Source organism: Amblyomma mixtum, chromosome 3, assembly GCF_055824585.1.
Source record: "Amblyomma mixtum isolate Tamu chromosome 3, ASM5582458v1, whole genome shotgun sequence".
Classification (NCBI taxonomy): Eukaryota; Metazoa; Arthropoda; class Arachnida; order Ixodida; family Ixodidae; genus Amblyomma; species Amblyomma mixtum.
This window is the reverse complement of record NC_143014.1, coordinates 307,101,673-307,125,340: the sequence shown is the minus strand read 5'-3', so window position 1 is coordinate 307,125,340 and position 23,668 is coordinate 307,101,673. Positions and strand designations below refer to the sequence as shown.

Here is a 23,668-nt window from a genome sequence, read left to right as displayed (position 1 = left end):
ACGTAAGAGTTGTCGCGAATTTCTGACAATGAGGAGTTGGTGGGTTATGAAGATAGGATGACACCTGAGTCTGGTTCCGCTACTCAATGTCTAGAGCACGACTTGCGCGTGTGGGCAATTAATAGCCAATTGCCTGCTTCTCACCTGCATTCCCTGCTTAAAGTGCTGAAGCCATACCATCCAGAGTTACCCACGGATTCTAAAAAATTACTAAAGACGCAGAGGCATAGTGATCCAGCAGTGATGAGCGATGGTCATTACCACTACTTTGGAATTTTTCGTTCTCTGGAAGAACAAGTTGTGCATGTTCCTTAACGTCTGCACTTTGTGCGAGGGCATTACACCAGTTCTCATGCATTCTACTGGAAGATAGCATAGATCCAGCGACATTGTAAGCAAGGAACCAGAATTTATTCTTTCACTTAACACTGACGCTGCTGCATCATGCCAGTAGTGTAGTATTTTCCCTCTCATTCTTAATCAGATGTATACTCTTATAACCAACATTTATGGGACTGTGCAGCGATTTGCACCAAGGGTAAGAAAAGTGAAATATTCATTGGAATTCAATCATCCTTCATCATCATCAGCCGGACTATACTCGCAGCAGGGCGACAGCCTCTCCCATATTCCCCAAATTAGCCCTTTCCTGTGCTAGCTGCATCCACTTGACCCCTGCACCCATCATCAGTTTGTGATCTAGCTTATGTAGCCCACGAAGAATCGGCCGTTAGCAACTATGCCTTTCAAATTGTGCACAGCAGTGAGGCTGAAAAAGACTATAGGCTGGGCCTGCCCTCTTCGCTCAGTTTACTTTGTCGGCCACCTGCCATGGCACAATTGAGGGAAGACAAAGGGAGTGATGTGCAACCACCTCCAGCTGCGTCTTCATCTACAAACGCCCTTGTGGTTTTAAGCAATTGAATGGCCGTCCCCATGGCTGACACCAGTAGGTCCGCTTGTAAGGCAGGATTCAAGCCAGACAGCAGCACTGGCCATTGCTGTGAGATGCGGGAATGGGAATTTTTGTTTGTATATTATTTGCTTGCTTTTGAGGAATTTTAGTTGGCATGAATAGTCGATGTCTTTTTTGTAATGAATGCATTTTTAGCCACTTTCAGAACAATTTGTTGCTCAGGCTGTTAAAATATGCTCGCGCTGCCAGGGAAGGGCGGATTTTTTTCTCACTATTTTGGTTTGAGCTAAGTGACTGGACATAAGTTCTTTGTACAGAGCTGTCCAATGTCTGTGCTCATTGAGGATTGTAAAAGATTTGTTATTAGACGTGTGCCCACCAAGATGCTTATATTAGGAAATTTTTGGTTCTTTCTTTTTTTTGCAGGGATGCAGCTTTGCTTGTCACATCATGAATTAGAAGAGACCATCATTGTGAGCAGCTGGAGGCTACCAGAAGATAAGCATATTTTAGACGTGCTAAATTGTTCAGGCAAATGTTGAGAGTACTTTAAATTTGTAGTTTTCCAGTGCAACGGTGCATGACCAAAGAAGGGAAGAAGGATACTTGAAGAAAACAGCGCAGCAACAGGGACAAGAGAGAAGATGAGACAGGTGCTGACTAGTAACTGAAGGTTTATTGAAAAGGAATGCATAAAATATACTCTCTTCGCAACCAAGAGCGTGCATGAGCTGCGCAAACAACACTGATAACCTGTCAACTTCAGTCATGGTGGTCAGGATACAATAGTTCACAATCATTAACAAGGACGGATGGCCGTTCATGGCTGTGAACTGTTGAATCTTGACCACCATGACTGAAGTTGATAGCTTATCAGTGTTGTTCGCGCAGCTCATGCACGCTCTTGGTTGTGAAGAGAGTATATTTTAAGTGTTCCTTTTCAATAAACCTTCAGTTGCTAGTCAGCACCTGTCCCATCTTCTTTCTTGTGCCTGTTGCTGCGCTGTTTTCTTCAACTTGCCGTTTTACTGAAGTTGGGAAGAAGGATAAAACACAGCGCTCACTGACAATTGGTTATTTAACGGCGCAGACACTGCTTAAATGCCTTCAGACCAGCGGAGCAGGAAAAAAACAAACTTATCACACCTTTATCATCAAAACTATGAAAGAAACATCATTTCTGTGTTATATGATACAACTGAAGTATTGCTCGCACATTGTGAACCAGCTTTTTTAATATGATGCGTCTCTGTCCCTTCACAAGTGGCTTGCTTCTGCTAAGGATCTTCACACTTGAAAATCTCTGTACAATCACTGCAGTGCTTGACAAGTTTGGAACCTGTCCTCATTCTTTAGATCTCCTGCATGCAGTTTGCATTTACGGGCCTGTAGCATTTTGCCTCCATCGAAATGCAACCACCGCGGCCAGGATAGAACCCGTGTCTTAACAGGCCAGCAGCCGAGCACCATAACCACTGAACTGCCGTGGCGGCTCATGTATGTGTGTGTGTTCCGTAGGGCTGGAAAACTATGAACTTAAATCAGTGATGCTAACCAGGCCAACAACTAACTCTGCTGTTCATAATACCTCTGCTCCTTGTTTCTAAATGGCCAATTAGGTGGCACTGCTACTTTGTTTATTTGTTGCAATTTTGTGCGCAAAATTAATGTCTTATATTTGGGAAACACAAAGTCCAGGTGGTGTATGTTTGCAAGGTGTGCTATTGTTGTGTAGATAGTTTACTGAAGTGTTTTGTATTTCTAACATGCCAGTTGAGAGGTGTGTGTGCATTTTCATGCTATGGTAATGTGCCTAGTAACTGTTTAAAACATTAGCTCTGGTTCTTGTTCCTGAGTAGCTCACATGTGTGCTGCTCATCCCTTTTTTCTTAGCTAAGCTACTTCATCAGATTGCATGTTGTAGGTGTCACCATGCATGTATATCTTAGAGCTTAAAGTAAGTGCTCTTGGAAGTCATCTTAAGGTGAATTCGCACGGTGGACTGAATTGCAAATCTTGAGGGTGAACTGTGCATTATGTGGCTTGACGTCACGAATTGACGCCAACCAATTGGTGTCTGCAGATGGAAAGAGGAGGGCGTTTTTTTTCTATTAGGACAAGATCTGCTGTTTTCATCTCATGTGTGAATGCTTTCAGCATGCGGACACTGCCTTTACTTGAGGTGATGCTAGAGATCTTTTTGCGACCTCATCCGTTGTGTGAATATACCGTAAAAACCCGCGTATAATACGAACCCGAATATAATACGGGGCTAAGATTTAGAGACGCGAAATGGGAAAAAAAGTTTCACCCCCGTATAATACGAGTAACACAAGCTCATAGAAGACATTTATTCAAATCGCATCCCGCACTTCACTTCAATTACTTTGTTCTTCAGTAGCGCTTTCTTCGAACATTTCTTTGTCCGACAAATCATCCCAAATGTACTCATCTTCCGTGCCATCGAGGGCGTTCGAGATGCCGCACTTCTTAAGCCCGCTTCAGCCGCCCGGTTGGCGTCACTGCAGGCTCACCTGAGCGCATCCACTCTGCGTAGCACCGCCTGACTGCGTCCTTGAATGGTTTGTTTACACAACCATCAAACGGCCGCGAAAGCTTTGTCGCATTCCGCTGCACGCGAAAAGGGCTTCTTTCTGTTGTGGCCATCCACGAATGCTTCCTTCGACGACACCAAACTGCCTCCCGGCCGCACCGTTGCCGATGTTCTCCGCAGCCAAAATCGCTTGAAAGTAGCCGAGTACTGTTTTCGAGACCGTGACATCGTGCTCTCTAAAACAATATCCACTTCACGAAGCGTGCCTTACATGCTAGCACGTGTGTTGTCAACAGGCGCACGGCACACCGTGACCCCCCGGCGCACCCAACGGATCAACAAAGAAACGACGTCGTGACGTCGTTTGTCGAGAGTAACGAAGCCAAGCCGTAGCCACGCGCCAATAGCGAAGCGAAGCCATAGCCACGCCGCAAAAACGAAACCAAAACATCGAGCAACTTCGAAAATTTTTGTTCGGATCCGCAAATAGTACGAGGCGGAAATTTAGGACGCTAATTATGGGAAAAAACCTCGTATTATACGCGGGTTTTTACGGTACCTTTGATGTGCATTTTGGTGTAAGGACATGAACTCTAACTATACCTAATTCACAGAACTGGCCCCAGCAATGACATCCATCAATGGGGCTAGTGGCAGTGGGCCAGACGAGTTTGGTGAGCGAACCTTCTTGTGATGCATGCCATTTTTTATTTTTCATAATCAAATCGGCCTAAGAAAATGTTCACTGCAAACAAAGGATTTGTCCAATGAGCGCCTGTTAACCCTGTCCTGTGCCACTTGAGGGCGTCTTATCCCCTGAAACTTCTACTCTCATCCTTCCACCATCTCTGCTGTGCCCCTAACTTTGACTGTATGTGCTACATTGACCTTTCTTGAAATTGGTTACATACCCTTCCCAGGCTCCATTTCTTTCTGTACTTTTTATCTCTACTTTGTGTCGCTCTCCTACTCTACTGTGTGATTACATCTATACCTTTCGATAGCTTGCCGTCCTGCCTTCAGTTGCATTTCAAGCCTTTTCATTTACCTTCATGTTTCTTTCCCATAGTTATCTAATAATTAAAAGCTTTTTAATTGATTGACATCCCCTTTCTTATGAATTAACAAAATATATTAGCATTATTCTGGTCGTCTGGTACATTCAAAGTTGTTAGGCATTGTACCGTATACAGGTTGAAAAGTTTTCTGGCACAGTGTTCCTGCTGTCCTTCAGCAGATGCGCAGTTAATTGAACCTGACGTCTTTTTTTTTCTTTTTGCATTGCCTATGAGGCTTGCTGTACTGTCCCTTTCATTTTTGGCAGGATATGCGATTTTTCTGAACTGCTCTCGCTCCGCAGTGTTCTGCTGTGTCTTTAAGGCTCGTTTATGGGGGTTCAACGTCCCAAAGCGACTCGGGCTATGAGGGACGTGGTAGTGGAGGGCTCCGGAAATTTCGACCAGCTGAGGTTCTTTAACGTGCACTGACATCGCACAGCACCCGGGCCCCTGGAACTTCGCCTTCATCGAAATTCCATTGCCGCAGCTGGATCGAACTCTCGTCATTTGGGTCAGCAGCCAAGCGTTATAACCACTGAGCCACTGCGGCCACGGTTGTCACTTGTCACTTAGCCCTCATTATTTCACCAGTTATCTTTTTAGCCATCAGTGTTAGTGTAGTTTGAAAGGGTGTGCGCTAAAAAAGACGTACACAGGGAAAAGATAGAGACGACAGGAAAGAAGCGCAACTTCCAACTTTAATGACAACAAAAGAAGCCAGGCGCACATATATATCCGCTGATAAACAGATATGAGCTGCGTGATGGAGCGTGACCCCATCAACCAAACATAAGACAGCGCAAAAAATGCATATCTAAGTGACATTAAAAGAAACCCAAGAAAGTGAACATATCAAACACCTGCCGAGGTAAGGTAAAAAAGTGGGATTCGTATCGGCTGACAACAATGCATAACAACATGGGAAAACAGAGCTGTATGAAAGACGACACTGAAAAAGAGGATAACACCATAAAAAAGGCTAACAACATGACGAAATTTTTAACAAAGAACAAGTGAAAGATGGAGATAAAAACCGTGTAAAGGGTGGTAAATAAAGGCGCATTGGAACATCTAAAAGGACACTAAAACATAGAGAGGCGAACGGGTTAATAGTCTAGATGTACCCATCCAGAAAGGCAAGTTCATTTCTAGACAGGTTAATGGAAGGCGTGCTAACGCACTTGTCTTTCCTGAGGTGAATAAAAAAGGCCTCGATTACTTCTCTTTCTGTCTTGTCCTGAGCCTTAGCTAGAAACTTGGTTTCATTAAACTTGGGGTAGCAGTTCTGGCAACTGCTGCAGTGTAACGGAAGGTTACCTCCAGACCTGTTCTTCATGGTGACGTTGTGCCTGCGGGTGCGCTCATTGAAACATTTCCCGGTTTGACCCACATACACTTTGCCGCACGTCAAGGGAATCTCGTACACAACATTGGCAGTGCATTGTGTGTACACGGTTTGATGCTTGATATTACAGGCCTTCTTAACACGCTTCCTGGTCACCATCGGACATAATTTCGCCAGTTTGCAAGTAGCCGAAAAAACCAGCCTAACCCCGTGACGAGACGCAACTTTCTTTAAATTGTGTGAAAGACCATGCAGGTAAGGTATAACCTGCACAGGTTTCCGTTCTGTTTGATGTTTAGCATGCTCCGAGTTTTTAATTTTTTGCAAAAGGTTTTCAGACATGTTCGTGACCAGATTTGCAGGGTAACCTGCAGCAGAAATTCGGTCGATCTGGCACTGGAAACTTTCACCTATCTTGTGGCCGCAGGATTTTTCTAATGCAGATTTCATGCAAAGAGATACTATGCCAAGCTTTACCAGCTTGGAGTGGGCACTATCATAGGGCAAAAGTGACTTCTTTGAGTGCGGCTGATAAGACCAACACACATGATCATTTGTAAAAATAAGCTGTAAGTCAAGAAACTGGAGTCGATCATGATCTGCTCGTTCATGCGTGAATTTTAGACCCCTCGATGAAGAACAGAAGGTAGTGAGAATTTGGACTACAAGTGTATCAGCAGCACAGTATGAAGGTGCGTTAAGAAGGACAAGATAATCGTCGACGTATCTGAAAATACGTGTTATCCCTGTGTCCTTCAAGCTAGCTTCAAGGCGCCGGTCAAATGACGCCAGAAAAATTCCGCATAAGACCGGTGCGACTGAGGAACCTATACAAATTCCGGCTTTTTGCAAGTAAAACTCATCCTGGAAGCAAATAACAGTGGAATCCAAATAAAACAATAGTAGGTCCAGAAATTTTTCAGTTGTGACACCGGCAGAATTTTGAAACCTGACTTCGCCAAATTCTTCCAAATGTTCACGAACAGCATCCAACAACCCGTCGTGAGGCACAGAGTAAAATAAGTCCTCAACGTCAATTGAAAAACCAGTTGTGGCCGATACCTTGCCTCCCTCCAGTACCTGCACCACTTCCTTTGAGCTTCGAACGCGGTAAGGGTAAGCGCCAGCTATTCTGTCCAGTTGGCACCGAAGGAAGTCACCCACAACTTTTTGCCACGTATCCCTTTCAGACACAATGGCACGTAGTGGACAAGCAGGCTTATGCGTTTTACCTGAAAAGAATATTTCGAGGCATCCGGTCTCAGCTCCTTTGACCGCCTCGGAGCATGCTAAACATCAAACAGAACGGAAACCTGTGCAGGTTATACCTTACCTGCATGGTCTTTCACACAATTTAAAGAAAGTTGCGTCTCGTCACGGGGTTAGGCTAGTTTTTTCGGCTACTTGCAAACTGGCGAAATTATGTCCGATGGTGACCAGGAAGCGTGTTAAGAAGGCCTGTAATATCAAGCATCAAACCGTGTACACACAATGCACTGCCAATGTTGTGTACGAGATTCCCTTGACGTGCGGCAAAGTGTATGTGGGTCAAACCGGGAAATGTTTCAATGAGCGCGCCCGCAGGCACAACGTCACCATGAAGAACAGGTCTGGAGGTAACCTTCCGTTACACTGCAGCAGTTGCCAGAACTGCTACCCCAAGTTTAATGAAACCAAGTTTCTAGCTAAGGCTCAGGACAAGACAGAAAGAGAAGTAATCGAGGCCTTTTTTATTCACCTCAGGAAAGACAAGTGCGTTAGCACGCCTTCCATTAACCTGTCTAGAAATGAACTTGCCTTTCTGGATGGGTACATCTAGACTATTAACCCGTTCGCCTCTCTATGTTTTATTGTCCTTTTAAATGTTCCAATGTGCCTTTATTTACCACCCTTTACACGGTTTTTATCTCCATCTTTCACTTGTTCTTTGTTAAAAATTTCATCATGTTGTTAGCCTTTTTTATGGTGTTATCCTCTTTTTCAGTGTCTTTCATACAGCTCTGTTTTCCCATGTTGTTATGCATTGTTGTCAGCCGATACGAATCCCACTTTTCTACCTTACCTCGGCAGGTGTTTGATATGTTCACTTTCTTGGGTTTCTTTTAATGTCACTTAGATATGCATTTTTTGCGCTTTCTTATGTTTGGTTGATGGGGTCACGCTCCATCACGCAGCTCATATCTGTTTATCAGTGGATATATATGTGCGCCTGGCTTCTTTTGTCGTCATTAAAGTTGGAAGTTGCGCTTCTTTCCTGTCGTCTCTATCTTTTTCCTGTGTACGTCTTTTTTAGCGCACACCCTTTCAAATATGAATATGTACCAACTAGCCCGTCAAAAAGCTTTACTACTGTTAGTGTAGCAGCCGATCAACTCTTCACTGAGATGTGTTTCTCATAGTATTAATGTTTCTACAAGTTTTAATACAGCATAACCCTGCTGATGTACTCCTCATGGGACTAAAAAAAATTGGCTGTGGCTTAGCTCAGCTATGCCAGACATACGTAGCGAGAGGTAATGGACCTTCAGAGGCTAGGCGAACTCGTCGAGCTGCATCTTCACGGCGTCGCTTATTCAGACGTTCTGCACGTTCTTCCTCGGTCTCGTCGCCTTTGCCTTGTTTCGTTCCAACAGCTAAGCTTGGTTTGTTTCAGCCTCTCCGACTCGCTCTCCATCTCTGGCCACAACAGCTTCAACGAACCGCCCTCTTATACAGGCCGCTGCTCATTCATTCATAAATCTTTAATCACAAGGATGACCTGAGGCCCAAGGGGGAAGTGGGTTGGTTAGGTGAAGGTGAGGGTGTCGGTCTCTGACATGAAGTCTAGCAGGGCACTGAGCTTGCGCTTGGCGTCGGTACTGGGGGCCGTCCAGTCATCGTATGTCTGGATGTGGTAGGCAGAGGTGTAGCAGGCGCAGAGGCTCGCAGTGCCAGGACAGGTCCAGATCAGGTGGTGCAAATCAACAGAGTCAGCAGGGCAATCGGGGCAGCCGATCCTGGTTCGGTGCCATTGACTCGGGATGTCCGGGGTGTATGCTGCACCGGCTCGCACCTTGTGAGCGAGAACTTGGGCCGGGCGAGAAAGTCCAGAAGGAATGGATGGAGTAATGTCTGGGACAAAGTCCCACGACAAACCCCTCTGCTCTTGTTAAAGGCGTGTGATGATAGAGTCAGGTATTATGAGCGGGATGGGAGAACGATAAGGGTGGTCCGAGTTGGTCGGCTCACGTTAAGGCAATGCCGACGGTCTTCCTCTAGCTGCGCGCCAGCAGCCTCGTGGGCAGTCCTGTTCCCGGTCCCTTGTGCGTGATTTCTGGGTGTCCAGTGAATGCATACGTAGACCTGGGAGGTCTCTTGCTGTGCCTACTGCTATCTCTGGCTCTCCTCCTCCTCTGACGTTGCACCAGATGGCGCGGCTCCATCTGGCAACGGTTGCTAGGCAGCGGCGCAAGAAGCGGTGTGACCACGGTGTGACCACCGCCGCAGTGAAAATGCTACTTTGCGACCAATAGCTCTTGCTACAAAAAAAAAAAATGCAAGAGCGAGGAAACATTAGAGGCAGGAAGTAGGACAAATTTAAAAATGACAGGATGAAGAACTAAACACATTTATTGCAGTGCTGGCACTTGAAAAAATCATGCAGCATTGTCTGCTGCATTTTCTTACGTCCGGTGAGGACTACTCATTTCTCCAGAATTTACGGGGCTATGTGGCTGTTGCGATCATTGCAAACATACTTTCTGAGAATGTCTAATGCCGCTACAGCCAACATAATGGTTGGTTCCAGCGGAGGCTAGCCCTCGTCCTCTTTGTTGCCACTGCTGTGTGCATCCAGAAGTCGCAAAAGATGTGATGAGGTGCGGAAGGACAAAATCAATCGCGCCAGCCACACTAACACTAGCAGCACAATTACAAAGAAACAAGGATAGGTGAAGAAAAAATTAGCTGTGGTTTAGCTCTGATTAAACATGGCGAGAAGCGGTAGCTTCATGTGGCTGCGCTTTGCAAAGCTTTGTTTGTTTCTAGTTTCTCGGCTTGTTGAAAGATTGTTGTTTCTTTGGACTTTGCCGCACGTAGCTACGTGAAACTACTGCTTCTCACCAGGTTTAACCGAAGCTAAACCACAGCTGATTTTTTCCTATACCCGTGGTGTTAGATTTTCTGCGTGTGGAGCGCTAATCTTCCTCTTTGTATTCTTCGTTTTCCTCTTGTTATTCCTCTTCAAACTCCTCTTGAAATCGCCTGTCACTGATCAATCATGAATCGCTCGAATCACAAATTACCATGATATTGCATGAGCGGCTGTGTAACCTAGCAGTTAGTATACAAGAAGCACATATACAGGGTGTCCCAGCTAAAAGTAACGAAGCTTGTAAAAAAGAGGATGATCCCTAGCCGAGTGAGACCAACTGAGGGTTGTTGCCAGTCGCGTGTCCTAGTCTGTAGTATTTTTTTTATTATGCAAACATGATTAATTAGCAGAGACTAATTAGCTAACTTTTTAATTATTGCCTACAGGAAGAAAGTGTCAATGCAGGAGTTGTAGATCCCTTTGAAAAATAACCGTTTGCCGTGTTTGCAGCCAAGTACCACTGATACAGCTTCTTTTATTTGACTTAAAAGAAAGCCCGCGAAATACAAAAAGAGCCACGTGATAGGGAAGCAGTTTCAGCGCTCCCAGACGACCAGCCAAGCAAAGACATTCGCTTATCTTTGCAACGTTGTCCCGAACGGGGTTCGGCGTTTTGTGATGGTTGCGAGATATACGTAATTAACTCTCGCATCGGCGCTAGGGCGACCGTTTCTTCAGCGCGTGACGGTGCAAGTTAGCGGCACGGCCACATTCCTATCACTCGAGGCGAGGTTACGCGTGAAAAAGCGCTCCATGCGAGCCGCGCTTCACTTCCTTGAAAAGCAGCACCCGCTCACTTTCCATGACGCATAAGCAGTTCCTGGTGCATATCTCGCCACCTCCTCAAGACGCCAAAAGCTGTACGGGACAGCGTTGCAAACATAAGTGGATGTCGTTGCTTGATCGCTCGTTTGGGAGCGCTGTAACTGCTTCCCTATCACGTGGTTCTTTTTGTATTTCGCGGGCTTTCTTTTAAGTCAGATAAAAGAAGTTGTATCAGTGGTACTTAGCTGCAAACAAGGCAAACGATTATTTTTCTATGGGATCTACAACTCCTGCATTGACAATTTCTTCCTGAAAGCAATAATTAAAAAGTTAGCTAATTAGTCTTTGCTAATTAATCACGTTTGCATAATAAAAAAATACTGCAGACTAGGACACGCGACTATCATCAACCCTCAGTTGGTCTCACTCGGCTAGGGATCATCCTCTTTTTAACAAGCTTGGTTACTTTTAGCTGGGACACCCTGTATATCTCCAGTTTTATTGAATTGTCACACCGTAGGTCTGAAGCTTAGTGGTTAGCGCACCTGGCTCTCGCCCAATGGACCTGAGTTTGAATCCCGCTGATTGTGAGGTTTATTTGTTTGTTTATTTTATTTGTGGCAGACTTGAAGGTCATGTTGCATACATGGCGATCTCAGCCGTGCACCTGTAGCAGTGAAGCTACTGCTTCAAAAAAGTGCAACCACTGTGGATGATGATGGCACAGCCTGTCTGAATGCCGTCTGCCTAACACAGTGGTGCTAGACATGCCAGGCCAAGTAAAGCCGCTTTAGAAGTAAACATATGACTGCCACTGTTTCTCATTTAGGCTGGCATGGGGTGTTATTTCACAAGTATTACTGTGTAGGAATGTGGCCGAAGTTACAATGCAACGAACAGCAGGGTTTATAATGCATGGAACCCTATTATCATCATGCCAGATCTAGACCACTACAATGTGTAGCAGCCAGGAAAATGCAGCACCCATCAACTCAGCAGCGAGGTTCTACTGTGCAAAGCTTTCACTGTTACCTTGAGAGCAAAATACTTAATTTTTTTCATTTACTTGATAGCCCACAATGTCAAACTGAACTCAGTTTGCTTTTGCTTATATGTGCTGCTGAGGTGCATTGATATTTGTGTACTTCCTTTTCTTGTCAAAAAAGTATGCTCAGCCGAGGAGATGGAGAGCGCCGCGGACTGCCAGCTCCAGCTGCCTGGTGGGCAGGACACTGTGATAGGTTCTGCTAGGGATGATGGAAAGGTGATTGTGCGTGTTCTTAAGTCATATAGTGTATCAAATACCATAGTAGAGTGAGTGAATGATTCTTAATTAAATTGGGGCTGGTACATAGTGAAATGGGTACAGTTTAGAGGATGATGCTAGCTTACAGTAGAAACTTATACTAGTCCCAGTAAGTGTGCCGAAAAGGGTAGTGTGCAAAGCATAGATGTGTTTTTTCAGACAATATCATGTAAGGCACAGGTCAGCATTTCTAATTTGTCATTTTTGTACTTCATTACCTGACGATGCCATAATGGGTCTGCAGTTATTCTTGTCCTGAGGAAATTCTTAGTACACAAATAATTTTTGATCATGAGGAGGCTGCCTTGTTCTGTCAGGTATGCCTAGTTGTTAGTATGTGAAATTTATTCTCATTTCTGAAGTTTGTTTGAATTGGGGCAGAGAACATTATTTCAACTTTTGGCGGTATTTGACTCGGAATGAAGAGAAGCTAGAACTGTCAGAAGATTGTGCTATATATTTCATGTTGCACGCAAGCAATTTCTTTTTTTTCGAATTATAAGGCTAGAAATAAAAAATCTACTGATTTTGGACACTGCTCGCTGTAAAAGAGTGCATTCATGCCTACATAATTTTTATGTTTTTCAGCTGTTTGTTTTAAGTTATGAAATATTTAAAATCCCTTGATTCATTGCTGTTAATGTGTACAAATGCGAAATTCTCCACGTTTGCTGCAGGTCTATGCAGGCAGTGGGCTCTGGATGGAGCCTGGTGCCTGGCAGATGCTCCTGAGAGCACCAACAGACTCAATGTTCTGCCACGGTGCTACTCAGGTGTATTGGACACCTGATGAGCTGAAGAGCCGCAGCGTGACTGGCGTGCTTTCAAATAAGTGCCGGTCTCTTGGCAGAACAGAGGCGAAACCGGCACTTACACCGGAAAAAGTCTTCTCTGAAAGGTGCTAGTGCTTTTTTTTTCTTTGCTTTGAGTAACACCTAGGCAATCAAACTTTGCTTCAGCCAAATACAGTCGCGCTCACTTACAGAAAGCGTGATAGTCATGGAGATCCTGTTCATTGTATCCGAGGTTTGTAACAACTGCAATGTCCTTATTGCATCCAAAACTGCAAAGTCGGGCAAAAGTGACGTTTAGTTTTTGCAAGGTGTGTTATGCCCATACGTTTCTTCATGCAGGCTCTATCACAGCACTTTCAGAGATCTCCACACTGTTTGTGTGGCTCTCGCTAAGATCCGTTCTGCCAGTAACCTGATTTATCTATTTGGTAGTGAAATTAGCGTTCTCAACGACTGGTGGCAAGTCATTGTGCGCGTTCTCCGATCTTGCTGCGACAAAGATAGTGCAATTGACATATCTGCACAGAATGTATAAATAGCATTGCCCGTTGTTTCGAGTAATCTCTGTCTTTGGTTTTCATGCAAGCATCTCAGTGCATCCAACAACACACAGCAGACGCGGAGTGGGTAGGCCCATGTGTCGTCAGCAATCAGAGGTTGCCAGACAAGCAGTCAGTTCGCAAAGGAAACGAAAATCGTTTTAAAGATATCTGCCGCACGGAATCAACTGAAAGTTTTGGGTATTGTAATTTAATGTGTTGGGAATTAAATGCTACAACAAGGGTATGCACGAAAGTAGGCTTCATGGCCCCTTTAATGGCGAACATTCGTTTCTGTGTTTTTACAATGAGAGTGGTAATTCTGAATCTCACTTTTGCATTTATCATGTATCTAGTTGTGTTCAAATGTGGCCTATTTTGTGTTCTATTGTGCAGCTCTGTTTCATATCTACATGGGAGACATACCAAAGGAGCTTGCAGAGAAGAGACTGAAAGCCGTGCGCATGCACCTCTCACAGAAGCTGGGGGATGTGCAACGAAAAATTGGAGGTCATGATGTATAAATTTATTTTGCCACTTACCTATGCCGAAGCCGTCAGGCGTCCCCGCCCAGAAACGTTCGTTTCGTACCAGCATCCACCCCAGTCGACACCATTTCGTCCTGCCTGGCCACCACCACAACGTTTCCGTCCATGGCGGACACCGGACAACCTACCCATTTGTTATGTCTGCGGCATTCCTGGCCATGTGATGCGTCCCTGCCGCCGCCAAGTGTTGTCCCCTGCTGCCAATACTGACCCTCGAGGTTACGCCTACGCCCCTCCCCAGCCTTTTCACCGCACTTCGCCTTCTGAGACCACTGCTTCCTCCGATCTCAGGCCGTCTATTCGCCGCCGTGCTCCATCTCCGCGTCGTCGCTCGGTTTCCCCGATGCGCCGTCGTCCCTCTTCCCCTTCGGAAAACTAGTGCCCGCAGTTCCGGAGGCAAGAACTGCTTGCTCGTCACCAAGCTCAAGACCTCGACTTTCTCCGACAAATTTGATCGCGGTTTCTGTGGAGGGCACCGATGCTTTCGCGCTTGTTGACACCAGTGCTGCTGTATCTGTACTAAGTGAGAAATTGTGCCGCCAGTTGCGAAAAGTGATGACTCCGCTATATGGTTTTATGCTTCGCGCCGCTAATTCGCAACTTATTGCGCCTTTGGGGGCATGTACAGCCCGAGTTACTATTCAGGACGTTCTGTATATTGTTGAATTCATCGTCTTCCCATGGCCGTCTCACGACGTCATCTTAGGCTGGGACTTTCTCTCCCAACATGACGTTGTCATCGACTGCGCTCGTTCCGAAGTCGCCCTTCTTCCCTTCGGCGACGACTCTGTGAACGCTTCCACTAACTTGTGCTCCAAGCTGACTGTGGCTGATGACGTCATGATCCCGCCGTGCTCTGCTGTGCTCGCCTCTGTTCATTGCGACTCTGGATCCAACGGCCCTGTCATCTTCATCCCGTCCGACTCCTCTGCTTCTCGCCACTGTCTACCCCTGCCTTTCGCCGTGCTTGCCGTCTCAGCCGGCTGCAGCGCCTTGCCCCTGACGAATCCATTCCTGTGCCCCTCCACTCTTCTTCGTGGTGAATGCTTGGGATGTGTCCAGCCTTTCGCTTCCGTCGTCGCCTGGGACCCTTCTGAGGACGACTCCTGCCGCCTGCAAGTGTCTTCACTTACTTCCTCCTCACCGTCTCCTGATCCCGTTCCCGAGGCCGTCTTTGTGGGCTCAATCGACACAAATCTTTCGCCACCGGAGAAGACCCAGCTTGCGGCCCTGCTAGATAAGTTTCGGTCATCGTTTGACTTCTCTCACCACCGTTTTGGTCGCACTTCAGCTGTTACCCATCGGATCGACACTGGCGCCCATTCGCCGTTGCGCCAACGCCCATATCGCGTCTCGGCCACCGAACGCCAGGTTATCGACACCCAGGTCAATGATATGCTGCAGCGTGGCGTCATACAACCATCACACAGTCCTTGGGCTTCCCCCGTCGTCCTTGTCACCAAGAAAGACGGCTCTATCCGCTTTTGCGTTGACTACTGGCGCCTCAACAAAATCACCCGAAAAGACGTCTCTCCGCTACCCCGCACCTCCACCAAGATGTAACGGCCTTTATTGACAGTTGTGAAGGCCGGTTAGAGCGGGCAAGGACAGGTCCGGTCCCGGAACAGTTCACGCTCTCGTCTCGCGCCGCGCGTCGGCTCTGCTGCTTCAGCTGCCGATCGTCGTCTTCTCATCTCGCGCCTCGCCTCGGTTCTGCTGCTCTGACTGCTGATCATCTTCCTCTTTACAGGTTTCTATTTTATAATAAAGCTTTCGTTTCCCCTAAATCTGGTTGTCAGTATATATATCGTAGGGCATTACAGACCCTTTTGGCCAGCTTAATTGGAAAATATTATTAGTAGCAGGCGCTGCCTTTTTGCAACAGCTTGCGATGCACTAATCGAAGAAGCTATGTTATCATGCGCAATGTGCAGCACACATTTCTGAGTGATGAAAAAACTTATCTATGGTGCGCCATTAGGACTGGCGTCCCTCATTAGGCCTAACACTATCCCGATACCTGCAAGCAGGATCTGTGCCAACAGGCCGACGCCATTAGAACCAACAGGTCTGACACCGACAGGTCCATCACCATCAGGTCCATCACCAACAGGCCCGACAGGCCATCACCAACAGGCCCGACAGGCCATCACCAACAGGCCCATCACCAACAGGCCCAACAAGCCCAAATTACGGGTTCCTTCAGCCTTCAGACCGATAGGCTGAAGGAATTTTTGACTGGGTAACTCGTTTAGCCCCACAGGTACCGGCTCCGAATGACGTTGACGGACTGCGCTATCGAGGAAACTGTACAAGAGGGTTTATTCTACATATTTACAGATGAGAATCGACTCGAATGCGAATGCAATGCAATGCAATGCTCCGATCACACAACAACATCCCGTTAAATACGGTTCGCGTTCCCCAGATCCCTGACTGGGGAACTTAGTTCGAATAACGTTGTCCAATCGGATGGGCCATTGATGACGCTGGCGGTACCACCCCCGGCACGGGGCGGTGCTGAAGCTCTCTCTCTCTCTCACAGCTTGGGGGATGAGAAGGGGAAGACAGTCATCAAACACAGATGCGTCACCTTGACCACTGCCGCAAGTTTTCTGTGCGTTGCCTCCGTGGGAAAGCAGAATCCCGCAGTCTCCTCGCAGGTGGTTGAACCTTCTCAAACTCCCCCGCCGGATGGCCGAAGCACGAGACCCCTTCGACACAGCGTCTTTCAATTAGCAGCCTCGCTCAGCGTGACCTTGCGTAGCATCATCCCGTTCGGTGACCCGAAGGCCGACTCGGCCAACGTATACCGCTGCTTTCGCCGTGCTTCATGTGCATCTCTGCTTCCAGCGTTGCTGCTGCTGTCCCAAGTTCTCGCCGCATCTTTGCCTAACGACGACACTCGTTTGACAGTAATTTCTCCCAGGCCCGTGGGAGACAGCGTCCTTCGATCTCTTCGGAGGTTCGGTGATTTGGAGAGCAACAACCCCCGTCCGTCGTCGTCTATGCTTCTGCCGCCGGCGCCAGGCCTCGTTGTCCACTCTTAACAACCCACAAAGAGCACCTTTACAGGTCCGTTACCCTTGAATGTGGCCGTCGAAATCATTTCAGGGTCCTTTTAACCACAGCACCACCACGCAGGGAGTGGTATGAGGACTCCCATTTATGAGAAAGAAAGTAATTTAATGAGAGGAAAGGTGCAGAGATTGGCCAGCGGTATGGTTACCCTGGCCTGCTACTCCTCACTGGGGAAGGGGGAAAGGAGAGTGAAGGTGCGGGACGCGGTACGGCGGCGACTGCCGTCACGAAGTTAGTGCGCAAATCAGATGGGGTGCGGCGGCTCAGCGGCGGCGGCTACGTAGAGCCATGCAGAGGTAGAATTGCCAGCTGCGCGATACCGGGTTACTCACGCCGCGCGGCGACTGCGTTTTCAAACTTCAGTTAGCGGGCTTAGGGCTTCTCACACGTAAGCAGCCTTAAGAGTCTGTGCAGACTTCATTTTTGTATGCTTCAAGAAAGCGCAGATAAATGTGTACGTCACAGCCGGGAAGGCAGCATGTTCCGCTAATGCTTCTGATATCAGGATGGTTCCGATGGTGCGTCCTGATGATGTCAAGCATACGTAAGCACCCTTTCATCGAAAAACGCCCAGGTCGCACACCTTCCTAGTGCACTTAAACCGAGGGCTTTGCGACAATATCGCCTGGCGACAGACTCCTCATTCGGTTTGGAATGGTCGCGAACATTACGGCAGTCGCGCACCTTAATGGGATTTCGGCAACAGCTGCGCTGGGGACTTTGTACAAGGTAAGTCGGTAAGCAGCGAAGCACGCCCGCGTGGCCGTCCAGCCAGAAACTGCCTCGTTCTCTCAACACTCGCATGAAAATGCCAGCAGATGGGTTAAGGAGTAGGCGCTCTCGAGAATGTGCAGTCGGTACCAAAAGTTTACAGGATGCGTGTGCTCGGAGACCAGTTTATTGTAGCGCTTTCTGGCGACCCAGTTACCTGGTGTTAATACTAGTGCACGGAGTATGCAGGCCCTTTCATACTTTGTAGGTATTTGTTTTGTTAGCTACGGAGCGAGGCTTTTATTCCGCGCGGCTTTATTCACAAAATTTCCCTGCCGACTGTACCACCTGTAGTTCTCTGATGCAGGTGTACGCCCAAGCGGATGTTGCAGTAGACGCTTGCATAGGAGGCTATTGCTGGCCGCTGAGAGGGAAAGAAGTTTGCAAGAAGCTTACGCTGCTTAATTATTTTCGAGCGCTAGCAGTTGAGGTGAATGTTCGCGACCTATGCTTAGTAATGGCTGTCAACATCAAGCACCCGGACATTGCTTTTTTTGAGTAAACGCGAAATAAATCTGACTTCTCTGGTGCCTCCACCTTGCCGTGAGTGTAGGAAGGAGGGACTGCGAGAGGAAGCAGAGGAAAGGAGGCGCCGTAGTGGAGGACCTGTGATAAATTTCCACCACCTACGTTCTTTAAAGTACCCTGACATCAGACAGCCCGCGGACGCTTCTTTTGTGTTTAGCTTGCATCAAAACCCAGCAGCCGCGGCCGGGATTGAACAAGCCTCGCGTATTCCGGTCGCGCAGCATACTGGGAGCCGCTGTGTGGCGAGGGCAGGACGCAGTGGCGGCATAGCCCGGTCAAAAAATCCTTCAAAGTTCCTTCAAGGAGCCAACAGGATTCTTGACTGTCACCTCTACATGCACCTGAAGGTCCTGAAGGAATCTGATGGATGCTCTGTTTGCAATGGCGCGACTCTGACGGGGCTGAAGGCATCTCCATTAGCAGCTCTGTTTGCACCGGCGCGTCTCTGATGTTGCTGAAGGGATCTCCGTCAGCACGTCTGTTTGTACCGGCACGACTCTGACGGTGCTGAAGGCATTTCCGTCAGCAGCTCTGTTTGCACCGGCACGTCTCTGATGTTGCTGAAGGGATCTCCGTCAGCACGTCTGTTTGTACCGGCACGACTCTGACGGTGCTGAAGGCATCTCCGTCAGCAGCTCTGTTTACCGGCGTGGCTCTGACGGTCCTGCAGAAATCTGCATGCAGCTGCTCTGTCTGCGGGCGACGTAAGCTTCGACCGTCACCGGCATAGCTGCGAATCGCTTCGGGAAAGTTATAATACTGGCAAGAAGCTTAATTGTACGTTTTAGCACAACCGCTCACCGGTGGAGATTTATTTGGCCAGAAAGCAGCTTACGAAATTAGCGGGGACATAGCTGAAACACACGTACGTATATGCTCAAACACATACAATATTCGTGCAAATTGCATGATTCTTGCAAGCACGCATTAAGTGTATGTGAGCTGCGCGCCCTTCCGATAGTGCCTGAAAATTCTTTGCACGGAGGCCATGAATCGCTGTAGAGCTCGCGCTCTCGATCATATATGCTTAGCTTATGGCAGAAAGCAAGCCAGCTGGATGCATATGCGCGCGCACGCAGCTATACGATCGCGATCGGTAAGCGTTCTATATATTACGCACATAAGTTGCACGATCACAGACGTTTCTAGCACTCATTAAGAATGAACGAGCTTCCGATAGGGCATCTGTCCTGCATACGAACGGAACCAGTCGTGATGGAGCACATTCTGCACTCGGTAATTGCAGCGGTTTTTCGATCTAATTCGTTTCGTCTGCTCGCTCGCCTGCAACAAAACAGTGCGCCTTGGACACTGCGGTAACTGTTGTCTCGTTGTAAGTGCAACGGTGATATACCTTGCTCGACCGCGCGTGTCATGCAAGCCCAGGTAATCGTTCGATCGCTTCAGCTGAAGCATACGCCTGCGTTTTGCATGCAGCAAATGAAACCGCCCTTTGACGGAAACCCGGTTTCGGCGGATTCCTTATTCTCGCCGCACATTATGCGAGCCCGGAATCGGCTGCGCCGTAATGCGCATTACGGCGCAGACGATTCCGGACGGCGCAGACAATTCCGGGCTCGCATAATGTGCGGCGAGACCCTTACACTTGCGAGCGCATCGAAGGCGCTTCGAGGCGAGTACGACATGCAGCCATACAGATTAAGCTAATCGTGAATGACGCCCGAAGACGCGTTGACGAAAAGATTAAAATTGCATGCCATGTGACAGTTATCTAGTGAGATGTAACTCAAGATCACAGCAACCAATGCCCCTCAAAGGAGGCCCTAGCTCCATCGACCACAAATTGCCATGGCGCTGGATTTGTAAATAATCCAGCCCCTGCACTTAATTTCTAGTTCTTCGCATGTATGTGTCACATGTACGTACTATAGCAGGGAATAGGGATTACGAGCGCGGCATAACAACCGGCCGGCACCATCGGCTGGACACCATTTAAGGCCCATTTAATTGCCCTAGCATGTTTCAGTTAATTGCATATGTGTATGTAGCTCCAGGGTGTACATTCACAGCAGTAATACAGTTTTGCTTCTGTAGACAGTTTTGAGTTTTCCACACTCACAAATATGATTTATTACACATTCTGGATCACAACATCAAAGCAGATCGGGAAGCAATAAATGGGAAAATGAGCATGTTAGAATTGAAAATGCATATGTGAGCAAATTATGATGACAATGCATTCATTATAATTAAATAAAACAGCAAACATCTCAAACACACGACAAAACAAGGAGAAAGCATAATCAGCTTATGAGGATGCAAGGTAAGGTGTATAATATTCTTGTATCATATAAATGCAATCAGCGGATTTCATGTTATATAGCCTATGGGCCGAACAAAGTGGTCACTTACATTATTTGCACTACACACTTTCAAGTGAAAAACTGGCCTTATTAAACACTTCATATAAACGGCAGCTACTACAATTGTTTGGACTGATCCAGACTCCCACCAATTGCTAGGTGCAATCCATAGTAGGCTTTTAGTACAGATGAATAAAAAGACTGTCGGGCATTACAGACATGCTTGTGTTTGCAGTGATGTTATGAATAGACACAATGTAGTGAAATAGTGCAACCATTAATGGGAAAGGAGAGTGGATGCTCAGGCAAACAAAAAAAGAGCATGAGGCCATGTGCCATTATTGATTTTCTTCACAATACTGAGACCAATCACTGGACTCAATGTAGGCCGGGCAAGAAAATGGTTTTCCACCACACACTTATATCCAAATAAGAAACAGTGCAGCACGTGTTTTCCCCAAAAGAACATGTATTCAAGAGTTCCATCCCACGCAGCTGATGGTCACAGTCTTCCGGGACAAACTGGCATTGTGTCTGTAAACTTCATGCCTCAAGACAAAAGTAGTGCCGCTATAAACCACAAAAATTTAGAATGGCTGTGGTATTCCAATCATAATGAAGGGGACTGATGACAATGTGCCTACAGATGCTTCAACAATGCCAGGGTCTACAGCATGCATACCCTCTCCTCGCTTTTGGCAATATTCAAGTGCTTTGGAGCATTCCCTGTGTAGCATGGGTGAGGCGACCAGTGAGTTTCACTTGTTCCATTATGTGAAGAAACATCCTGCAGGAAAATGGTTCACTGATACAACACAAAGTGACACAAGGTATGATGAGGTTTACAGGGATGGCAGAGTGTTAATTTTATGGCCATGGCATTCAGAAGTTGGTTGGCAGCCTAAACGAGGGCTTGAATAATGCAGAAAATATGTGGGAAAATGAAGAAATGTGGTTACCTTTGGATTGTGCTGAATAGGAGCACTACACAGCCATGCAGGCTGTTTTTACATTTTTGTACTGTTTACTTTCTAGACATATATCTCACAAATTCCTCTTTAATGCATTTGTGTAAATATTTGGCATTTCAGTTCTTATGAAATGACCTTTTGTCGCACTCTAAAGAAGCAGCATAATCATTAACTGTGATGAGTTTTGTGGCCATAAATTTTAAAATAGCCTCTAAGGGGGCTTGGTGGCTGCGGTGTCTGGCGGCTGACCCAAAAGATGTGGCTTTGATCCTGGCCGTGGCAGTCACATTTGATCGAGGTGAAATGCTGTGCGATGTCAGTGTACGTTAAAGAACACCAGGTGGTCAAAATTATATGGAGCCCTTTACTATAGCTATGCCATTCCTCATAGACTGAGTCCTCTTGGGATGTTAAACCCCATAAAACTAATTTGAAAAAAATAAACACACTAATGAGGTACCGAAAGGTAAACAAGAATAATATTACACTGAAACCACCTTCACTACTTATCAGTCCCTTTCCTTTTGATTAGGCACATCACACAAGTACGAGACATTATTCACATTAAAGAAAACACATTGCAGGGCCACATCATCAAAACGATACAAACAATTATTCTGAGCACCTGGTGGATGTTGACACCGCTTAATGTGTGGCATATCAAACACAAGTGGCGAGGTAATCAATCTTTGAGAGTGCAAATATATACAGTTTGTGATTACATAAATTCCAAGTACATAACAATAAGAACCATCCACCATTTTTACATAGCAAGAACATGTCTTCTTTGGTGTTAAATAATCTGAACTGTGTACAATAATGCCACCGATTTGCGCGCGAAAATACTTGGACATCTCAGGAATGCAGCCAAAGCGTGAATTTAAAACAGTTCTCAGATGTTCAGAACAACCTGAAATAGGTTGTGGCATGCCAAGAGGACATATTTGGTGGCTCTTTTTGTACTGAGCAGTAATATCTTTCTTGGCGCCAGCCAAATGAGCTGGAAGTTGCAAGTGCCTGCCCAAACTCCGATAGGTTTGGTGCATAATGCACCGTTCAGCAATCTGCATGGGAACAAGCTTGGCTGCTGACACAAGCCGCAGTGCATGGCCAATCCCATCTTCAAAAGGAAATGTGGACATTCCCCACAATGGGCCAAACATACGTGTAGCTTTGGAAAGGTGAAGCAGTTGATGAACATTGAAAGTCATCACTGCATTGCCATAGAGCCTAGATACCTGTTCAACGAATGACAACAGCAACCTTTCAGCTACACAGATGTCACTTTCAGTTACAGTGTCTTTTAACAACAAAAACACTGCCTTTACAAGGAGTGCAAAGTGTACCAAGTATGGCCGAGGCAGGAGATCGGATAAACATGGAATACTATAAAACAAAAGCCAGTAACGCCATTCAGTTGCTTTCCAGTAAGCACGCTCCGAGAGGGGTCGCCCAATCCTCGAGAAGGTGATGGGAGGTCTTATTAATCGCAGTCTGGAATCTAACAGCCTGACATGCCGCCCGACATAGAATGCAGAGCCTGTTAGCGACAGCCATAGGTCAACAAGTTGCTTCGTCACACCCTCGAGGATGCAATGCATGTAATCTGGAGGTAGGCCCCACACAAGGTCAAGGCCCTTCAGTTTTATCAACGAAGATGGCCCCTTAAAACCTTCGACTGCTACTTGCTGTACCCCTGCTTGCCGCATCGCTTCCAGGACACGCCCATGGGTCCTTTCACAGGCTAGCTGGCCGTGGTACAGGTACTTGACTGTGCCTGTAAAAATTGCATGTAGGCTTCAATTCCTTTTCATTAATAATCTGACCCACAAAATTCAGCCTAAACCTTCCAAATGCAACACTGCACCTAAAGCTTGCAGCACTTTGTATTATATAGAAAGACATGCTCAATTTATATTTTTTAGCTGCACAAGAAATTTCCAGTAATTAAGGAGCTTAGCTTTTCCAGAACATAGAAATATGCATTTTATGACATTTAAAACATTGCTCATGTGATTAACAAAAACCTCATGCAT

General features: G+C 46.7%; 2 protein-coding genes across 2 annotated transcripts; one reads left to right on the top strand and one right to left on the bottom strand.

Annotated features, from left to right (window-relative positions):
* Window positions 1–2,627: 2,627 nt before the first annotated feature.
* Window positions 2,628–15,755, top strand: LOC149355522 (uncharacterized). Its single transcript, XM_089583841.1, has 4 exons — window positions 2,628–4,144; window positions 11,937–12,034; window positions 12,754–12,974; window positions 13,806–15,755. The coding sequence occupies exons 1-4, from the start codon at window positions 4,099–4,101 to the stop codon at window positions 13,924–13,926; spliced, it is 486 nt and encodes a 161-aa protein (XP_089439967.1). The 5' UTR covers window positions 2,628–4,098; the 3' UTR covers window positions 13,927–15,755.
* A 4,489-nt stretch (window positions 15,756–20,244) lies between these two features.
* Window positions 20,245–23,540, bottom strand: LOC149355521 (uncharacterized). Its single transcript, XM_089583829.1, has one exon. It carries the CDS (start codon window positions 23,339–23,341, stop codon window positions 22,142–22,144), a length of 1,200 nt encoding a protein of 399 aa, XP_089439955.1. The 5' UTR covers window positions 23,342–23,540; the 3' UTR covers window positions 20,245–22,141.
* Window positions 23,541–23,668: the final 128 nt, after the last annotated feature.

Bases quoted from the DNA above. Each gene is read 5' to 3' on its own strand.
- LOC149355522 (XM_089583841.1), top strand. From the start codon at position 4,099: ATGACATCCATCAATGGGGCTAGTGGCAGTGGGCCAGACGAGTTTG. The intron at 4,145-11,936 runs GTGAGCGAACCT...TTGTCAAAAAAG, and splicing joins CAGTGGGCCAGACGAGTTTG to TATGCTCAGCCGAGGAGATG. The intron at 12,975-13,805 runs GTGCTAGTGCTT...TCTATTGTGCAG, and splicing joins GAAAAAGTCTTCTCTGAAAG to CTCTGTTTCATATCTACATG.
- LOC149355521 (XM_089583829.1), bottom strand. From the start codon at position 23,341: ATGCGGCAAGCAGGGGTACAGCAAGTAGCAGTCGAAGGTTTTAAGGGG.